The sequence below is a fragment of the Tiliqua scincoides genome, chromosome 7, assembly GCF_035046505.1.
Source record: "Tiliqua scincoides isolate rTilSci1 chromosome 7, rTilSci1.hap2, whole genome shotgun sequence".
In the NCBI taxonomy this organism is placed as follows: domain Eukaryota; kingdom Metazoa; phylum Chordata; class Lepidosauria; order Squamata; family Scincidae; genus Tiliqua; species Tiliqua scincoides.
In genome coordinates this window covers 4,836,488-4,852,418 of record NC_089827.1, presented here as the reverse complement: position 1 = coordinate 4,852,418, position 15,931 = coordinate 4,836,488, and the positions used below count along the sequence as shown (strand labels likewise).

Sequence of the window (15,931 nt, the reverse complement as noted above, 5' to 3'; positions counted from 1 at the left end):
AATTAACTAGGTAGTGTCACTTAGACTTGTTGACCTGTCTGTGTTTAACCCTAAGTTGCATGGTTGTTACTTCTTCTTGTGAACAGAGGCAGTAATGAAACTTCAATTTGAATCATCAGGAACTTGTGACGACTGCTGCACCTCGGGGGAATCCACAGTTTTGATGCCACTTCCCCAGAACCTCTCAAGTCTGCATCTTCCCCTTGCTGCATAAAGAGGAATGCCAAGGATCTCGCATCCAGAGCAAGTTTAACATTATGGCCTACCTGTGTCTGTTCCCAGTTTCCTGTGAGGTGCTCGATAAGGCTACTCCCATGTCCGCCTGACTGCAAAAACTGTGCCAAAACGAGTGGAGAGACAGAATGGGAACTAACCACTGGAAGAAAGGCCTGTTTGGAAAACTGGACAGAGCCATAGCAATTTTCAAGGGCTGCCCAATGGGGCTGTCCATACCAGTCAATGACTTACACCTAAATGATCAATAATCTAATGGACATACAATAAACAGAGCCCCTCTGGGCCTAGGAGACGTTGGGGTTTTATTCTGTCTGTTGGAACTACTGAACTCAGGAGGAAGATGTATCACAAGTGCCCTTTTAATTCCTTTGCCAGCTTCCACACCAGCTTGTGGTGGACACTGTCTTAAAATACCATCGTTTTGATATAAATATATATAAATATATGTAGATAATTTTATATATTTTGTATGGTGAATCTTTAAAAAAAGTTCTTTTGTACATTTCATATATATATACTGATTTTTCTTACATTTGATAGCAGCAGAGCAATTATGAAAGAGCTTTGATTTTTTTATATTAAAAAAAAGAATTGCATACATGTCCTTGAATTTGGCATTTGAGGGGAAAAAATATTAACTAATGCCTGTATCAAGCCCAGCTTAATCTGTGATGCAGTCTTTTTTTTTAAAAAGCAGCAAAACACTGTCATGACTTTAGACATCAGAATTTATCAGGATACAATATGTATTTTTATAGCCTCAGCACAAACCAACCAACAAAAATCTCTCTGAGCAGCTAAAGGTCGCCTGGCCCTTTTCTCACTCTTCACTTAAGTAAAGACAATTTATTTTTGTGGTTAAGTTCAGATCCCTTCTTCAACTTAGAATTTGACATTGGCCTTTTGAGTACAATTGTAATTCCCTTTACAGTATTATCTATTTTTCATATTAAAGTGTAACTTTGCATGTTGGCCACTCCTTAAGCTCACTTTTCTTGGCGTTTTTCCTGCCAGCCAGCCAACCAATGAATTTTCTATGAACATCCTGCTTTTTCTCCCCCAGAATCCCCCCCTTTTGTTTGGCAAAGCAGAGCAGGGAAAAAATAAAGCTAAGGAAGTTTGATTTCTTAGTGGTTAGCAACTGTTCACATGGTTTCTACAATGAATGAAGCATCGTTTTTCATGCAGGGACATAGTTGGCAGTGCCTATTAGCATATGCTGTTTCCGTTTACAAATGAGGTTTGGGAAATGAAAATATGAAAGCAAATTCTTATATGCTATGCCTTTTGCCTTTGCCTGTGACTCCGAATGAGTCCATCTCTCAGCATAATCCATTAAGAATTGCACCTATGCAAGCCCCTTTGAAATTGCCAAACTTGCAGCTTCACAGTTTTCTGAGAAATGTTCCATTAGGGAAAATGGTTGTAGAAATCATAAAGATCAGTTTTCAGCCATGGTCAAGCCTTACTGATGGGAACTTTGCTAGCTAGAGCACTCCAGCAAATTCCCAAGAATCGTTTCAGGGTGCCTTTACACACAAAGATTTAAATCAAGTTGCACAGGGACAGACCCTTTGATTTCATTATCCTTAGAATGGGGCTTATTCCTACAGAATGTGGGAATCCCTCAAAAATTCCCTTTTTCTGCTTCTGAAAACATTGCATTTAGTATCAATCACATCTAGTGTTAAATAACATTATTCTTAACTCCAGTAATGTTAATATTTATAAGCAGATTTCAGACCAAATATGATTAAGGAATTCTCTAGTAAGCAAAAATGAAAGAAAACACTTAAGTGCAATCTGTTAGCTTGCAGATCTTTTCAAGTGTTCTCAAGCACAGTAGCTCGATTTAAATCAAGATATCAACTTTAATCAGCATAATTACTGAACAAGCCTGCCTATTAATTGAATGCTGTAACTATTAAGATGTATGTTTGCAACTAAACAGTGTTTATTCTATCCAGGAGCATAATTCAGAATCTTTGGTCATGCAACACAAATGCCTTTTGTACTACAGAGTTTATATTTGTTTAGGGGAAAATGAAATTCAGGACTTTTTACAGACACTAAGGATGCAATCCTAACCCACTTTCCCGCACTGACATAAGGGCGATGCAGCTCCAAGGTAAGGGAACAAACATTCCCTTACTTTGAAGAGGCCTCTGTGAGTGCCACCCAACTGCAGGATACAGCACATGTCCCATTGGCACTGCTAAGCCAGTGCTGGAAAGTTGGTTAGGATTTGGGCCTAAGCCAGATCACTACCTTCAAGACTTGCATGTCTAGAACTTTCCTGAGTAAGACTTTGTAATTTCTGTGCAGAAAAGTGTTTCTCTCCAACAAAAAAAGACGTCGTTTGGTTGACATTCTACAATTCATAATTTATATAATGCATGACCTTTTCTGTCATATATATGTAATGTTTGACCTCCAAACTCAATTTTTTCTCACTGGATTTTTACACACACATTGTGGGCACAATCCAGCTACAGTGAACACTGATTTCAGAAACATGTGCTTAAGTCTTTACCTTTGAAGACAATGGACCTTAAAAATACTTTGTTGGAAATATGCTCAGTACACATATTAGAGGGTTGTGGATTCAGTTGGGTGTAGAGTTTCTAATTCATCTGTGCTACATTCAGGTATCATTTTAAATAAGTTATATTTAGTTATACACACAATAACTTGTTTTTAAAAAAATCAGAATTTTTTTTTTAACCCTAACAATTTAACACCCCTGCTTTCTGAAGAGGCCTTTTACAAAAGAAGTTTGGCTCTTTAAAAAATTATTGCTTTCATGCTGTGTGAAACATTGATGTAAAAAATGAGTTTTGAATATGTAAGTATCTGTCCATCACACTTGGGTATGTGCTGAATGATGTTACAGCTGTTCAACATCTGTGTGTATATTTTGCCCAGTGAGATGTAGGTAGTTATTTTTTATCAGAATTGTTGCAGGCAGAGCAGAGCGTGAGGTGTGCTAGCCACAGAAAAAAAATGGAAGCTTATTTTTTTCAAGTTTATGGCAGATAAGACACTGGAGGATTTTTTTTTTAAACAAATGTATATTTATTAATTTGCAGAACACTGGAATTGAAGCACATTTGAGTGGAGAACTTAACAATAAATTAAGGTTTTGAATTTGTATGTATGCTTTGGTCATGTTTCCATAAAAACAGGACACCAAGAGGAACATTCAGCCCTTGAGAGCTTGGCTTCTGCTTCTCTGAAATGGGAAACTCAACTCAGTTTTAGAAATATCAGTAAAATACTGATGAAAGACAAGATATAAATCACTTAAGCAAACAGTACCACAAAGAAACATAAAAGAAAACAGCTTTCCAGTTTAAAAAGAGCACCATTTCAGTGTATGATTAAATATTTTTAAATATTTGCCTAGACAGGCAAGTTTTTACCTGTCTTCTGAAAGCCACTGGTGTCCAGAGAGCAAGTAATCTTAGAAAGCTGGTTCACAGCTGTAGTGTTATACCAAGAGAATTACGTTGGCAACCTTCAGTCTCGGAAGACTGTGGTATCGCGCTCTGGATGGTGGTTCTGGCACAGCGTATAGTGTGGCTGAAAAGGCCGATTCAGGAGTGACAATCCCTTCCACACTGGGAGCAAGTGCAGTCTGTCCCTGGTCTGTCTCCCTGGCTATGGGCCTTCCTTCTTTGCCTCTTAGCCTCAGACTGTTGGCCAAGTGTCTCTTCAAACTGGGAAAGGCCATGCTGCACAGCCTGCCTCCAAGCGGGCCGCTCAGAGGCCAGGGTTTCCCACCTGTTGAGGTCCACTCCTAAGGCCTTCAGATCCCTCTTGCAGATGTCCTTGTAGCGCAGCTGTGGTCTACCTGTACGTTCCAGGTGCCCAGTTTTAGGGCAGCAGTTTTCTGTTTTCTGTTGCATGGTGCAGAGTTGTCGATCCGCTTGTTGGTTTTCACCCTAAACCCCATGCACCCCATGAGGTTATTGTTCTCTAGTGAGCAGGTAGAAAAGGCTGAGGAACAGGAATCTCAAAGGCTGTTGGGAGAAATGCTGGAGGGAGGGGAGCTCCTGGTAGTATATTAGATCCAGACTTTATAAGTGCTTTGGGGGTAATTAACAGCACCTTGAATTATGCTGGGAAGCCAAAAGGGAGCCACCACAATGTATGTACCAGTAGTCCTTTGAGGTCCCAGTAATCCATGGCAAAAGGAAACAGACAACCACATTTTACATCAGCTGCAGCCCTCTTAAGAGCCTTGAAACAGCAGACAGAAACACTGCCCTTTCTCTTCCTGGGGTATTGCAGCTGTGGTTCACGTCACATGGAAAATGTGCAAAAGAACCACCAAAATGTGGGCTGGGGCACCTCCCTTTTAAGGAAAGACTACAGTATTGGGGGCTCTTCAGTCTAGAAAGAAGGTGCCTGAGACATCAAGCTATGCAAGAGTCGATAAGAGTGGATAGAGCAATGTTCTTTTCCCTCTCGCACAACACAAGAACCAGGGGACATCCACTACAACGGGGTGTCGGGAGCATTAGACAAAAGAAAATATTTCTTTTACCTGGCATATAATTAATCTGCGGAATTCCTTGCCACAGGATGTGGTGATGGCATCTGACCTAGATGCCTTTAAAAAATGGATTGAATAGATTTATGGAGGAAATGTCAATCACAGGCTACAAGCCATGAGAAGCAGGCTGTCTATGACGTGTCAGATACAAGGGAGTGGCAACAGGATATAGGCACTGTGTTGACTTGTGTGCTCCCTGAGGCACCTAGTGGGCTATTACGAGACACAGGAAGCTGGACTAGATGGGCCTTTGGCCTGATCCAGCAGGGCTGCTCTTATATTCTTATCACCTGCTGGACAGAGTGGTTCTGCATCTTTTAGCAAGCCACAAGTAGCTGTAATTAAGGATCTGCAGCACATTTTATATAGAACAGCCATTTGAACTTCTGAATGCAGTTAAAAAAAATAGGCACACTCATAAGATGCTGGAAGAATGTTCACTGCCTTCCCACCAGCTCAGAACAGAAACCATGCCAGTGACTCACATTTCAACTACGCCACCAGCCTTGCTAATATGCACTCATTTAAATACTCCAGCTTGAAGAGTCTATTTCAGCGTCTCTGAATGGCCAATGGCTTGGCTCTCCTTGCCTTCTCTTAGATAGGGATAGCTCTCAGGTTGCAAGCACATCCTCTGCTTTCAGAATACACCTGTTATATACCGGAATACGGAGCTTTCAGCATTCTGGGTTCTAATCCTGCTGACCACCTTGCAGTTAAAAGCCAAAGAGAGTTCAGATCAATCATTGTATTTTGAACCAGAGTGGTCAGTACAGCTCTGCTTCCGTCCCAGCACTTTGATTCCCTAAGATTACGTTAGTGACACAGCCATCATTTCCTTGTTCGTAACACTTTTTACAAAATTATTTTATTCAAAAGCAGCAATTGGAATAGCAGTTAATAATGCCAGGAACAGCAATTTGTGGCAGCCTTTCAACATAATTATTTTATAGTTATTTGATACTGCTTATAACTCAAAACTTAACATTTTGCAGTAATAATAAAAATGCAATTAGGGAGGAAGAATTTGCTTTAGGCAACATTTTGAATGGAAAACGGGAGAGCAGAAACCTCGATACGCCAAGCATTTGCCGAAGTTACCTGGCTATTGGCACCAGCCTTGGTCAGGTCTGGCTTCCAGACAAAGAAGCTATTTAAAAGGCTTAAGTACATGAGAAAGACTGTCCAGATCTTGAATACTAATTTCTCATGCTCAAGTAAAACAAAACTTTCTCTGGTATTCAACCATGCAAAAGGCATACAGAGTGTTATTAGCAATGCCTTTCTCAGTCTTCATTTGAAGTGCTCTAACAATCTCACATACTGACTGCTCTTTGAAAGATTTCATTTCTGATACTGCCGATAGAAAATTAGCAGGTTTTTTTCTACTGGGGTTTATTTGGCCTGGGCGCAGTCCTGCTTTGGCTGGAGACATTCAGTACAGAAATGCCCCCATGGTGCTGAACTTAAGGGTGAATCCACAGATCATAGAGAAAACAGAAGTTTTGCAAATTCAGTTAACATGTACAATGCTGTTGTAAGAGAAAAGTGCTTTCTTCTTGCACCTGCTGGTATACAAGACTTTATTGAAGTCCAGTGTCCTGCAACGATCACATTGCTAAAGGAAGATTGCCATCCATCCATAAGCTTGAAAGATTGCTGAATTTGAGGAGCTATGTCCACTATAGGTAAAATTATGAACCCAGTTCACTCTTAGCTTCTGTGATTGTAAAACTGCTTGCATGATAGAACTGCTGACAGTTTCAGAAATAGATGCTGGCAAATGTATTTATCTAGCAAAGCAGTCAATTTTTTCAAGTAAAAAAGACTTGCATATACATTTATAAACATAATTCTTTTTCTTTCTGAAACCTTTATTGGCATATCAAATGATTAACAATTGTACTTTACAATTTACATGACAAAAACATAATTTAAATCAGTGATTTCTGCCTCCTGAAGTTGCTTTGTAGAACACAATACATTGTACTAGTATAATTCATAATACAATGTGTGGTTGCTTTGTTATCACTCTGAAAAGTGAACTGTTGATAAACAAGGGGTTATGATGACTACTAAAGACCGAAGTCACTGGTTTTGTTGTTCATTATTTCACAGGCTGAAAAAAAATTCTCCACTATACAAAACAAAGCAAAATGATATTCGGTGGGCCCTTGGCATCCATTGGGGTTCCATTCCCAAACCCCCCTCCCCCCAATACCAAAATCCACTGATGGCCAAATCTGCTTTAAAAAGGTTTAAAGAAGTTTAAAAAGGTTTAAAGAACTTAAAAACAAGTTTTTAAGAAGTAAGAACAAAAAAAAAAGGTCTACAACTACAAAGGTTCCTTACTTTAGGTCTACAAATTGCACTGGCTTCAGGACAGCCTCTGGTGCATTCAGAAGCCACTTCTGGCTTGCGCCAAGGTCCACAACCCCATACCCTTGGCCCTGGCGTGCTCCAGAATGTATCACAGAAGTGTTCCCCAAGCACTTCCACAATGCATTCTGGGGCAACCTTGGGCCAAGGGAGGGAGTCATGGGCCTTGGCGCAGCCCGGAAGTTGCACCAGATGCGGCCCATGGTCAATCCCCAGTATCTGCGGATAGTCAAATCCACAAATACTGATACTACAGCTGTCAAGAGACCACTGTAGATATAGAGTTTATTGATAGGTTGAAGAGGTCAGCCTAAGCAAGAGGTCCAGCTGTTTTTAAAGCACTCAAGGAAAATTTACCTTCTCAAAAGTTGTCCTTGAGCTACTACAACCCTCACACACAGGTCCCAACATACAAACCTACAGAGGTAGATCAAATCCCACTCAAACATGGACTCGCTGGGTGGTCCTAGCCAAGTTATTCCTGCGGCTGTACCAATCGTTCCTGGAAGATTGTCGTCTCCAGTACATGTAAAGAACAACACCTTGTCTTCCAGAATGGTGCCAGAGGTAAGAGATTCAGATCAGTTTTGGCGATAGATCAGTCCAGAAGAAAGACAAAAAAAGGAACGAGAAGTGCTTTGAAGTCAAAGAGCGTCTTTGAAATGGAATAGACCAGAGAGATTTGGAACACATTTGTCTGAATCTGAGCATGGGTTTTCTAGATATATAAACGCTGACTTTTTAGATAATCTGCCTACTGCTTTGAGAATACCGTATTTTTCGCTCTATAAGACGCACTTTTTCCCCCCAAAAAAGTGGGGGGAAAAGTGTGTGCGTCTTATGGAGCGAATACTGCAAAAAAAAAAAAAAAAAAAAAAAACTCCGCCCCTGGCCCCGCCCCCTGCCCGCTCTGCTCGGCTCCACTTCCCAGGAAAGCGGAGTGGGTGGGGTGGCAGTCTTGCTGAGCAAGCCCGCGTGTCTACTCAGAAGTAAGTCTCAGAGTCACTGGGGTTCACTCCCAGGAAAGGGGGGGTGGGTGGGTGGGATGGCTGGCTCGCTGAGAAAGCCCACGTGTCTACTCAGAAGTAAGTCTCAGAGTCACTGGGGCTCACTCCCAGGAAAGCGGGGGTGGTTGGGTGGGATGGCAGTCTTGCTGAGCAAGCCCCTAGAGCAGGGGTGCTCATTATGTCGACCCTCAAGCTATCAGTCCATCTCAGGCGAAATGAGTCAATCGCGGGCTTCTCTCCTGTCCACGCATCCCTAGGAGTGAGCCCCTGGCAGGCTTGTGAGCCCAGGGAGCGAGCTTAGGGAGTGAGTCCAGGGAGCCCAGGGACTGAGACGGACTCCTCCCTGGGAGAGGAGGCGCTGGCAGGCTTTTCTCCAGTGCACTCATCCCTGGGAGTGAGCCCCATTGGCTCTACTGGGGATGACTTACCTTTCCCCTGCTTTTGCACTGGTATGTATGGAGATCTGCACCCCCCCCCCACTTCCATCTGTTGGTTCTGTGTGCAAGGGGTTTTGCAATGGTCTTGCTGTGATGTCTATACAGAGATCTTACCTGCCCCACACTTTCCCCCTGCTTTTGCACTGGTATGTATGAAGATCTGCACCCCCCCCCCCACTTCCATTTGTTGGTTCTGTGTGCAAGGGGTTTTGCAATGGTCTTGCTGTGATGTCTATACAGAGATCTTACCTGCCCCACACTTTTCCCCTGCTTTTGCACTGCTATGTGTGGAGATCTGCGCCCCCCCCCACTTCCATCTGTTGGTTCTGTGTGCAAGGGGTTTTGCAATGGTCTTGCTGTGATGCCTATACAGAGATCTTATCTGCCCCACACTTTTCCCCTGCTTTTGCACTGGTATGTATGGAGATCTGCACCCCCCCCACCACTTCCTTCTGTTGGTTCTGTGTGCAAGGGGTTTTGCAATGGTCTTGCTGTGATGCCTATACAAAGATCTTACCTCCCCCACACCTTTCCCCTGTTTTTGCACTGGTCTGTATAGAGATCTGCTCCCCCCCCCCCCTTGTATTGGAATCCAGGAAGATCTGGTGAGGAGGTAGATGTGGTGTCAGCAGTGGCCCCTTTAAGGGTAAGGCCTGGGCATCCAGCAGAGGGTGCTGCACAGGTGCAGCCACTGGAAGGCAATAGGGTCCTCAGGGATATAAGGAGTACTAGAGGCAGAAAGGGTTTGTGGGTTTTGAAGGAGTGCAGGTTGGAGGTAGGAGAGGAGACTGGCTGGATTTATTGAATTTGGAATCTGACTGGACTTGGATACCCTGGTGGATTTAACTGACCTACCTGGAACCTGACCTTGGACTGTAATTTGGCTTATTGGCTCTGGACTCTGATTTGGTAACTCTGAATGATGGGACTGATTTACTTGGCATCTGTGGACTGGAACTGGACTCATTTTTGCTTGCTGCACTGGTGAGTTGCACAAGGGGGACTGATCAGCCTTAAGCGGGCACGAGGCCCAGTGGATTGGAATTTGGCAGAACATCATTGTAGCAGAAAGATAATGTGATCCCCTATTTGTGTGCATCTGCTTTTGTGAGCTTCATAAATTCTGACTCTAGCGATGATGAGTTCTTGGAGTTTCCAGAATACTAGAGTGCTCAAACCTTTAAGTCTCTCCATTTGTTAATGACAGTGATAATGGTCCTTAATGCCACTGTTGACTGCTGTTCACTTTACATGGTTCAAATGTTATTCTGTTATAGTTTATTAAATATTTTATTACTCTATTTGGTTCAGAATATTTTTTTCCTTGTTTTTCTCCTCTAAAAACTAGGTGCGTCTTATGGTCAGGTGCGTCTTATGGAGCGAAAAATACGGTAACTTATTTCTTAAAGTGGCTGAAAAGACACAGGGCCCTGCAGAAACACAAGATTAACAGTGACAAAGCCCTGCATACAAGCAGACTTTCCAAATTATTATTTAAACAAATGACAGACACATAAGGAAAAGAAAGGGTAGGGGGTAAGAAGTGATACATTGGGAGGCCACATTTCAACAAAAAAAAAAAACCTTAAACACTTACCAAATTCAAGCAGGCTTGCTGCAAATTTTGGCACAAGCTTTGTTTGGAAACCCCACAGACATGCAACCACCCCTAGCGAACACAGGTGAAGCGGGTGCATGCCCACACCAAGGACAGGGGCAGTATGGATGATTATTCAAGAAAGTACCTTGGACTTTTGGTGCTGAAATGCACCCAAGCAGGCAGCGGTGTGGCTAGAGGGGGTACAAAGCACTAAGTTTTGCAGGAAGCCTTACCACGCCATGCAAGCGGCTCCACACCTACCCTTCACAGCCATTCCAGGCAGGGGAGCAAAATGGAGGCATAGTACAGAAGATCTCCCTGGAACACATCCTGATGGTGTCCGTTTTGCTCTAGCGGCCTGGAATGGCTGCAAAGGGGAGGGGGAAGGGCCTCTTGCACGCCGCAGTGAGGCCCCCTGCAAAACTTAATGCTTTGCACTCCCTCTAGCTACACCACTGCAAGCAGGTCATTTCTGAACAGAACAGAAGCGGCCAAGAGCCCCACTGTCTCCAGCTGCAGCCACCACAAGAACTCGGCAACAAATAACAAAGGCAACACGAAAACGGTTGGCAGCTCCAGGAAACCCAAGAGGCCAGCAGCATGGTGGGTAATGAGCTGCCCAGAAGCCCTGGCCCCACCAACGAAGCCCCACTCAGGCTAAGCCCACACCAGTGTCACAGCTGCTCCATTCAGCAGAGATTATCTTCTGTCCGAGACCTGTGACAAGGACACTGCTGCATTCTGCACGGGGATTACATTCACTTCCATGAACCCTGAAAAATACAGGGGCAGAGCCAAAGGGCTTGCGTGATCAAAGCAAGCATGGTTTGGGCACATGCTATTTGACTTAATGCAATCAATACTCTTGCTTAATTCACAAATCATTTAAAAATAAAACGGAGGCTAATTTTCTTCAACTTTCATCATCTCACACTGATGCACAGTCATCATTTCACCATGTGACCATTATGTATATTGTATTTCTAGTTGCCCGAACTGGACCGAGCGGCCCCAGCACTGCCCAGTTCCGCCCATCCTTCTCCAACTGCTTTCGCCTCCCTGCAGCCCCTTCCACTGGCTCACGTTCTCTGGTGGGTATCCATTGACATGTGGAGCTAGCTGTTCACCACTTGTGGCGGCCGCTGGCCCACCCGCACTGGCCTATTCACTTTTGAGGCAGCCACAAAAGGAAGTTAAGCTAGCAGGATGCTCATTCCACCAGTATAATCCTCCAACAGAATTGGGCGGTAAGAACATAAGAGCCGTGCCAGTTCAACATCCTCTTTCCCATGATGGTCAACCAGATGCCTTTGGGAAGCCCACCTGCAGAAGCTGAGCCATACCTCCTCCTCTGCCATTGGTCCCTTGTAACTGGTGCTCCTCTGAGACAAGCACAAGAATCAAGCATAATGGTGTCAGGATACAAGAGAACTAATGCTACTTGTTACTGAAGAGACGGCTGGAACCTGACACGGAGCTACCATTTTGGCAGCAATCACATACTCCTTATATTAGCCACCTTCCTAAGGAGCTACCATTTTGGCAGCAATCTCATACTCCTTATATTAGCCACCTTCCTAAGCTATACACTTTCCCTCTCTCCCAATCTCTCAAATTTATAAACCACCTTATCCCAATGATTTTGGCTGACCACCAGGGTCAACTCCCTCCCTCCTTCTCATAGACCCAATTAAAATATCCCATTCCCATATAATTACAGACCTGTACTGGGGCTACAATGTTGGCTAACGTACTGTAAACACCCACTCTTGTTAAGCCTTACATTAATGTTTGCAGAGACAGATAATACCAGAGGCTTCCTAAGATAAATATATTGCAATTTGTCTTCGTGTAAGCACAGCTGTCCCTCCCCTGAACTCTCATATCAGAAGTAGCTCCACATGCGAGATAAAAACCTTGAAACTACAGGAAGTTGCTAAGCATTAATTCTTCAGGTAGGGCAGAGCTTAGTCAAAGCTACAAGGTAAAGACAGCTGCTACGTTGTGTTTAGCTTGGAAAAGGTACGACTTTGGAGAAGCGAAACTGTGAAATATTCCAAAAGAACAGTAACAAGCAACGCACCAAGTATGGTATAATGGGTGTCATGACCCTCAATGTGATGATCTGCAGTCCATGAGTCGAGCTCAAAAGCTGAGAAATTCCAATTTATTCCAAGACCAGAGGACTTTGCATCAGCTAATTGTCTCTAGTATCAATTGGGTCATCCAAAAAATGCATTCCTGGAATGTTCCAGAATTATAGCAAGACAAGTCTGAAGGAGCACCTGCTCCCACATGTTTTACCCTGTGCATCAAGGTAATCTTCAGAGGTCCTCTTCCAGGTGCCCTGCTCTCAACAGTTGGGAAGCAAGCACTCTCAACTGTAGTGCCCAGCAAGTGGATGGCTCCCCCCCCCCCAGGGAGGCACGCGAAGCCTACCTTGTTGACTTTTAGACACCAAGCAAATACCTTTTAGCCCCTTGGAAATATTTGCCTCTTCAATCACTGTTTTAGTGCTGTTTAAATTTGCTTTAATAATCGTTTTCTTAATTATTTTATATGCACCTCCTGTATTTCATAACAGAAAAGCAACCTACAATTTTTCTTAAGTTCTACACATACAGTACTACTCCAAATTTCAGATGGCTGGAGGTTGTCCATGATTTTGTGTACCTTGGCTCAACGATCTCCGACACTCTTTCTCTCGATACCGAGCTAATCAAATGCATCGGGAAAGCAGCTACCACGTTTTCCAGACTCACAAAGAGAGTCTGGTCCAACAAGAAGCTGATGGAACATACCAAGATCCAGGTCTACAGAGCTTGTGTCCTGAGTACACTTCTGTACTGCAGCGAGTCATGGACTCTCCGCTCACAACAGGAGAGGAAACTGAACACTTTCCACATGCGCTGTCTCCGACGCATTCTCAGCATCACCTGGCAGGACAAAGTTCCAAACAACACAGTCCTGGAACGAGCTGGAATCCCTAGCACGTATGCACTGCTGAAACAGAGACGCCTGCGTTGGCTTGGTCATGTCGTGAGAATGGATGATGGCCGCATCCCAAAGGATCTCCTGAATGGAGAACTCGTGCAAGGAAAGCGCCCTATAGGTAGACCACAGCTGCAATACAAGGACATCTGCAAGAGGGATCTGAAGGCCTTAGGGGTGGACCTCAACAGGTGGGAAACCCTGGCCTCTGAGCAGCCCGCTTGGAGGCAGGCTGTGCAGCATGGCCTTTCCCAGTTTGAAGAGACACTTGGCCAACAGACTGAGGCAAAGAGGCAAAGAAGGAAGGCCCATAGCCAGGGAGACAGACCAGGGACAGACTGCACTTGCTCCCAGTGTGGAAGGGATTGTCACTCCCAAATTGGCCTTTTCAGCCACACTAGACGCTGTTCCAGAACCACCATTCAGAGCGTGATACCAGAGTCTTTCGAGACTGAAGGTTGCCAACTAACTAGGGTGCTCCAGAAGGTAGGGTTGAGACTCAGTTTCAACACTCTTGCTTCTCCTGCAGCGCATGAAGTGAGATACAGAGCTGAGGTCAGTCCTTATAGTGAAAGTAAAAAATCAAAATCAAAAGTCATTCCTGAAATTAAATCCGGATTAAGTCAAGCTGAAATTAAATCCGGATAAGACAGAGGCTCTCCTGGTTCGGAAATCCTCGATGCAGGTGCTGGACTATCGGCTTGCTCTGAATGGGGTTGCACTCCCTCTGAAGGAGCAGGTCCGCAGCTCGGGGGTCCACCTGGACTCGCAGCTGCTCCTGGACTCCCAGGTGGAGGCTGTGGCTAGGGGGGCCTTCGTGCAGCTTCGGCTGGTGCACCAGCTGCGGCCATACTTGGATCGTGCAGACCTGGCCACGGTGATCCATGCTACGGTGACATCGAGGTTAGATTACTGTAACACGCTTTATGTGGGGCTGCCCCTGAAGACGGTTCAGAAACAGCAATTAGTGCAGAATGCGGCGGCCCGTGTGGTCACTGGAGTTAGGCGGTTTGACTCTGTAAATCCGCTTCTCCGGGGGCTACATTGGCTGCCCATTCGTTTCCGGGCCCAATTCAAGGTGCTGGTCTTGACCTTTAAAGCCCTATACTGCTCTGGGCCAGGCTATCTTAGAGATTGCCTACTCCCGTACAATCCAGCTCGTCCTCTCAGGTCATCAGAGAAGGCCTTTTTACATGTGCCGCCGCCTAAAGAGGTACGTGGGGCGGCGGCAAGAAAAAGGGCCTTCTCAGTAGTGGCACCAATGTTATGGAACTCCCTTCCCCTTGACTTGAGAATGGCTCCCTCCCTCGAGACCTTTTGGCGAGGCCTGAAGACCTTGTTGTTTACACAAGCCTTCTGACTCTATGGCCTTTTAAACATCTTTTATACATCTTTTAGTTTACAGGCGTGATTCCTCCTTGAACTGCTGTTTTATGCTCTTTTTATTCTGACTTTTATCTGATTACTGTTTTTATGGTTTCTCTTAATGTGTTTTTAATATGTTTTTATCTGTTAAATTATGTTTTAATCTGTTTTTTTTTTAATATGTTGTAAGCCACCCTGGGTCCCTTTGGGGAGAAGGGCGGGATAAAAATAAAGTTTTATTATTATTATTATTATTATTCCTGCCCCTTCTATCACCTCCTCTTTGTAATACTGAACTAGCAACTTAGGTCCCAATCCTATCCAACTTTTCAGTGCCAATGCAGCTCCAAGGTAAGGGAACAAATGACCACTATGACCCCACCCCACTGCAGAATGCAGCACAGCTGCAACAGCATTGGAAAGTTGGATAGGATCCGGCCCTCAGTTAGGCATGTCACTGGGGCCAATTCTTAAAGCTATGGGAGGGGTTTATTTTCTACCTCCCCTGCCTCTGAACACTGTCAGAAGTACAAGGGCTCACTGACACAGTTCTCTAGCCTTGTGATCCTTCCTGCCAGTTTTAATCTCACAAAGTCAGCAAGACCCTGCATTCAAATTTGTGCGGGATCTTCTGGTTGAGTTACTTCCATTCCAGTATAATGGGATCAAAATGATTTCTTGAGCATGCCCACTAGTAACACAGGCTTTCTAATCTCTCCTGAACTAGCGAGAAACCACAATCTTGTGCTGGAATAGCTACGTGGTCAGAACAGGTGCTTCATACCAGTAACACTGGCTAAATAACTCTGTTTTTGTAGAAAGTCAAAAGAAACTGTTTTTGTTGCTATGAAGAAGCAGATGTTAAAAAGTCATCTTAGGTGGTCTTCATAATAGAACAGCTTGTTTCAACTTGATGCTTCTAATTTGCTTCGAGCCTCCTCTCCCCAAATGTTTATTTACTATACATATAGGAATTGGTTAAATAAAGCATATTGATTCAAACATTGTAGAAGCCTAACAAGATTCTCAGCACTCATCTGCCCTGAGGTATGCATGAAACTATAAGTGAATCCTCTTGAGTATCTATTTCATAAGAGGTGATGTGGTGTTTTTACCATACAGCAAAAGCTTTTATATAACCAGAAACTGTTAGCATTCTAACTTGCAAATAATGTCTATCATACAAGTGGGTAAAATAAATACTATTCTGTGATAATATAAATTATTTGTATTGGCAACCTTCAGTCTCGAAAGACTATGGTATCGCGCTCTGAAAGGTGGTTCCGGCACAGCGTCTAGTGTGGCTGAAAAGGCCAATCCGGGAGTGACAATCCCTTCCACACCGGGAGCAAGTGCA

The 15,931-nt window shown here is 44.0% G+C and overlaps 1 protein-coding gene across 1 annotated transcript in view; it reads left to right on the top strand.

Annotated features, from left to right (window-relative positions):
- Positions 1-3,390, top strand: part of CELSR1 (cadherin EGF LAG seven-pass G-type receptor 1) — a 157,783-nt gene extending 154,393 nt beyond the window's left edge. The window contains exon 35 of the mRNA XM_066633634.1: positions 87-3,390. Within this exon, the coding sequence (XP_066489731.1) occupies positions 87-111 (25 nt within the window). The 3' untranslated portion in view covers positions 112-3,390. The remainder of the gene's footprint in view (positions 1-86) is intronic.
- The last annotated feature ends 12,541 nt before the right edge of the window (positions 3,391-15,931 follow it).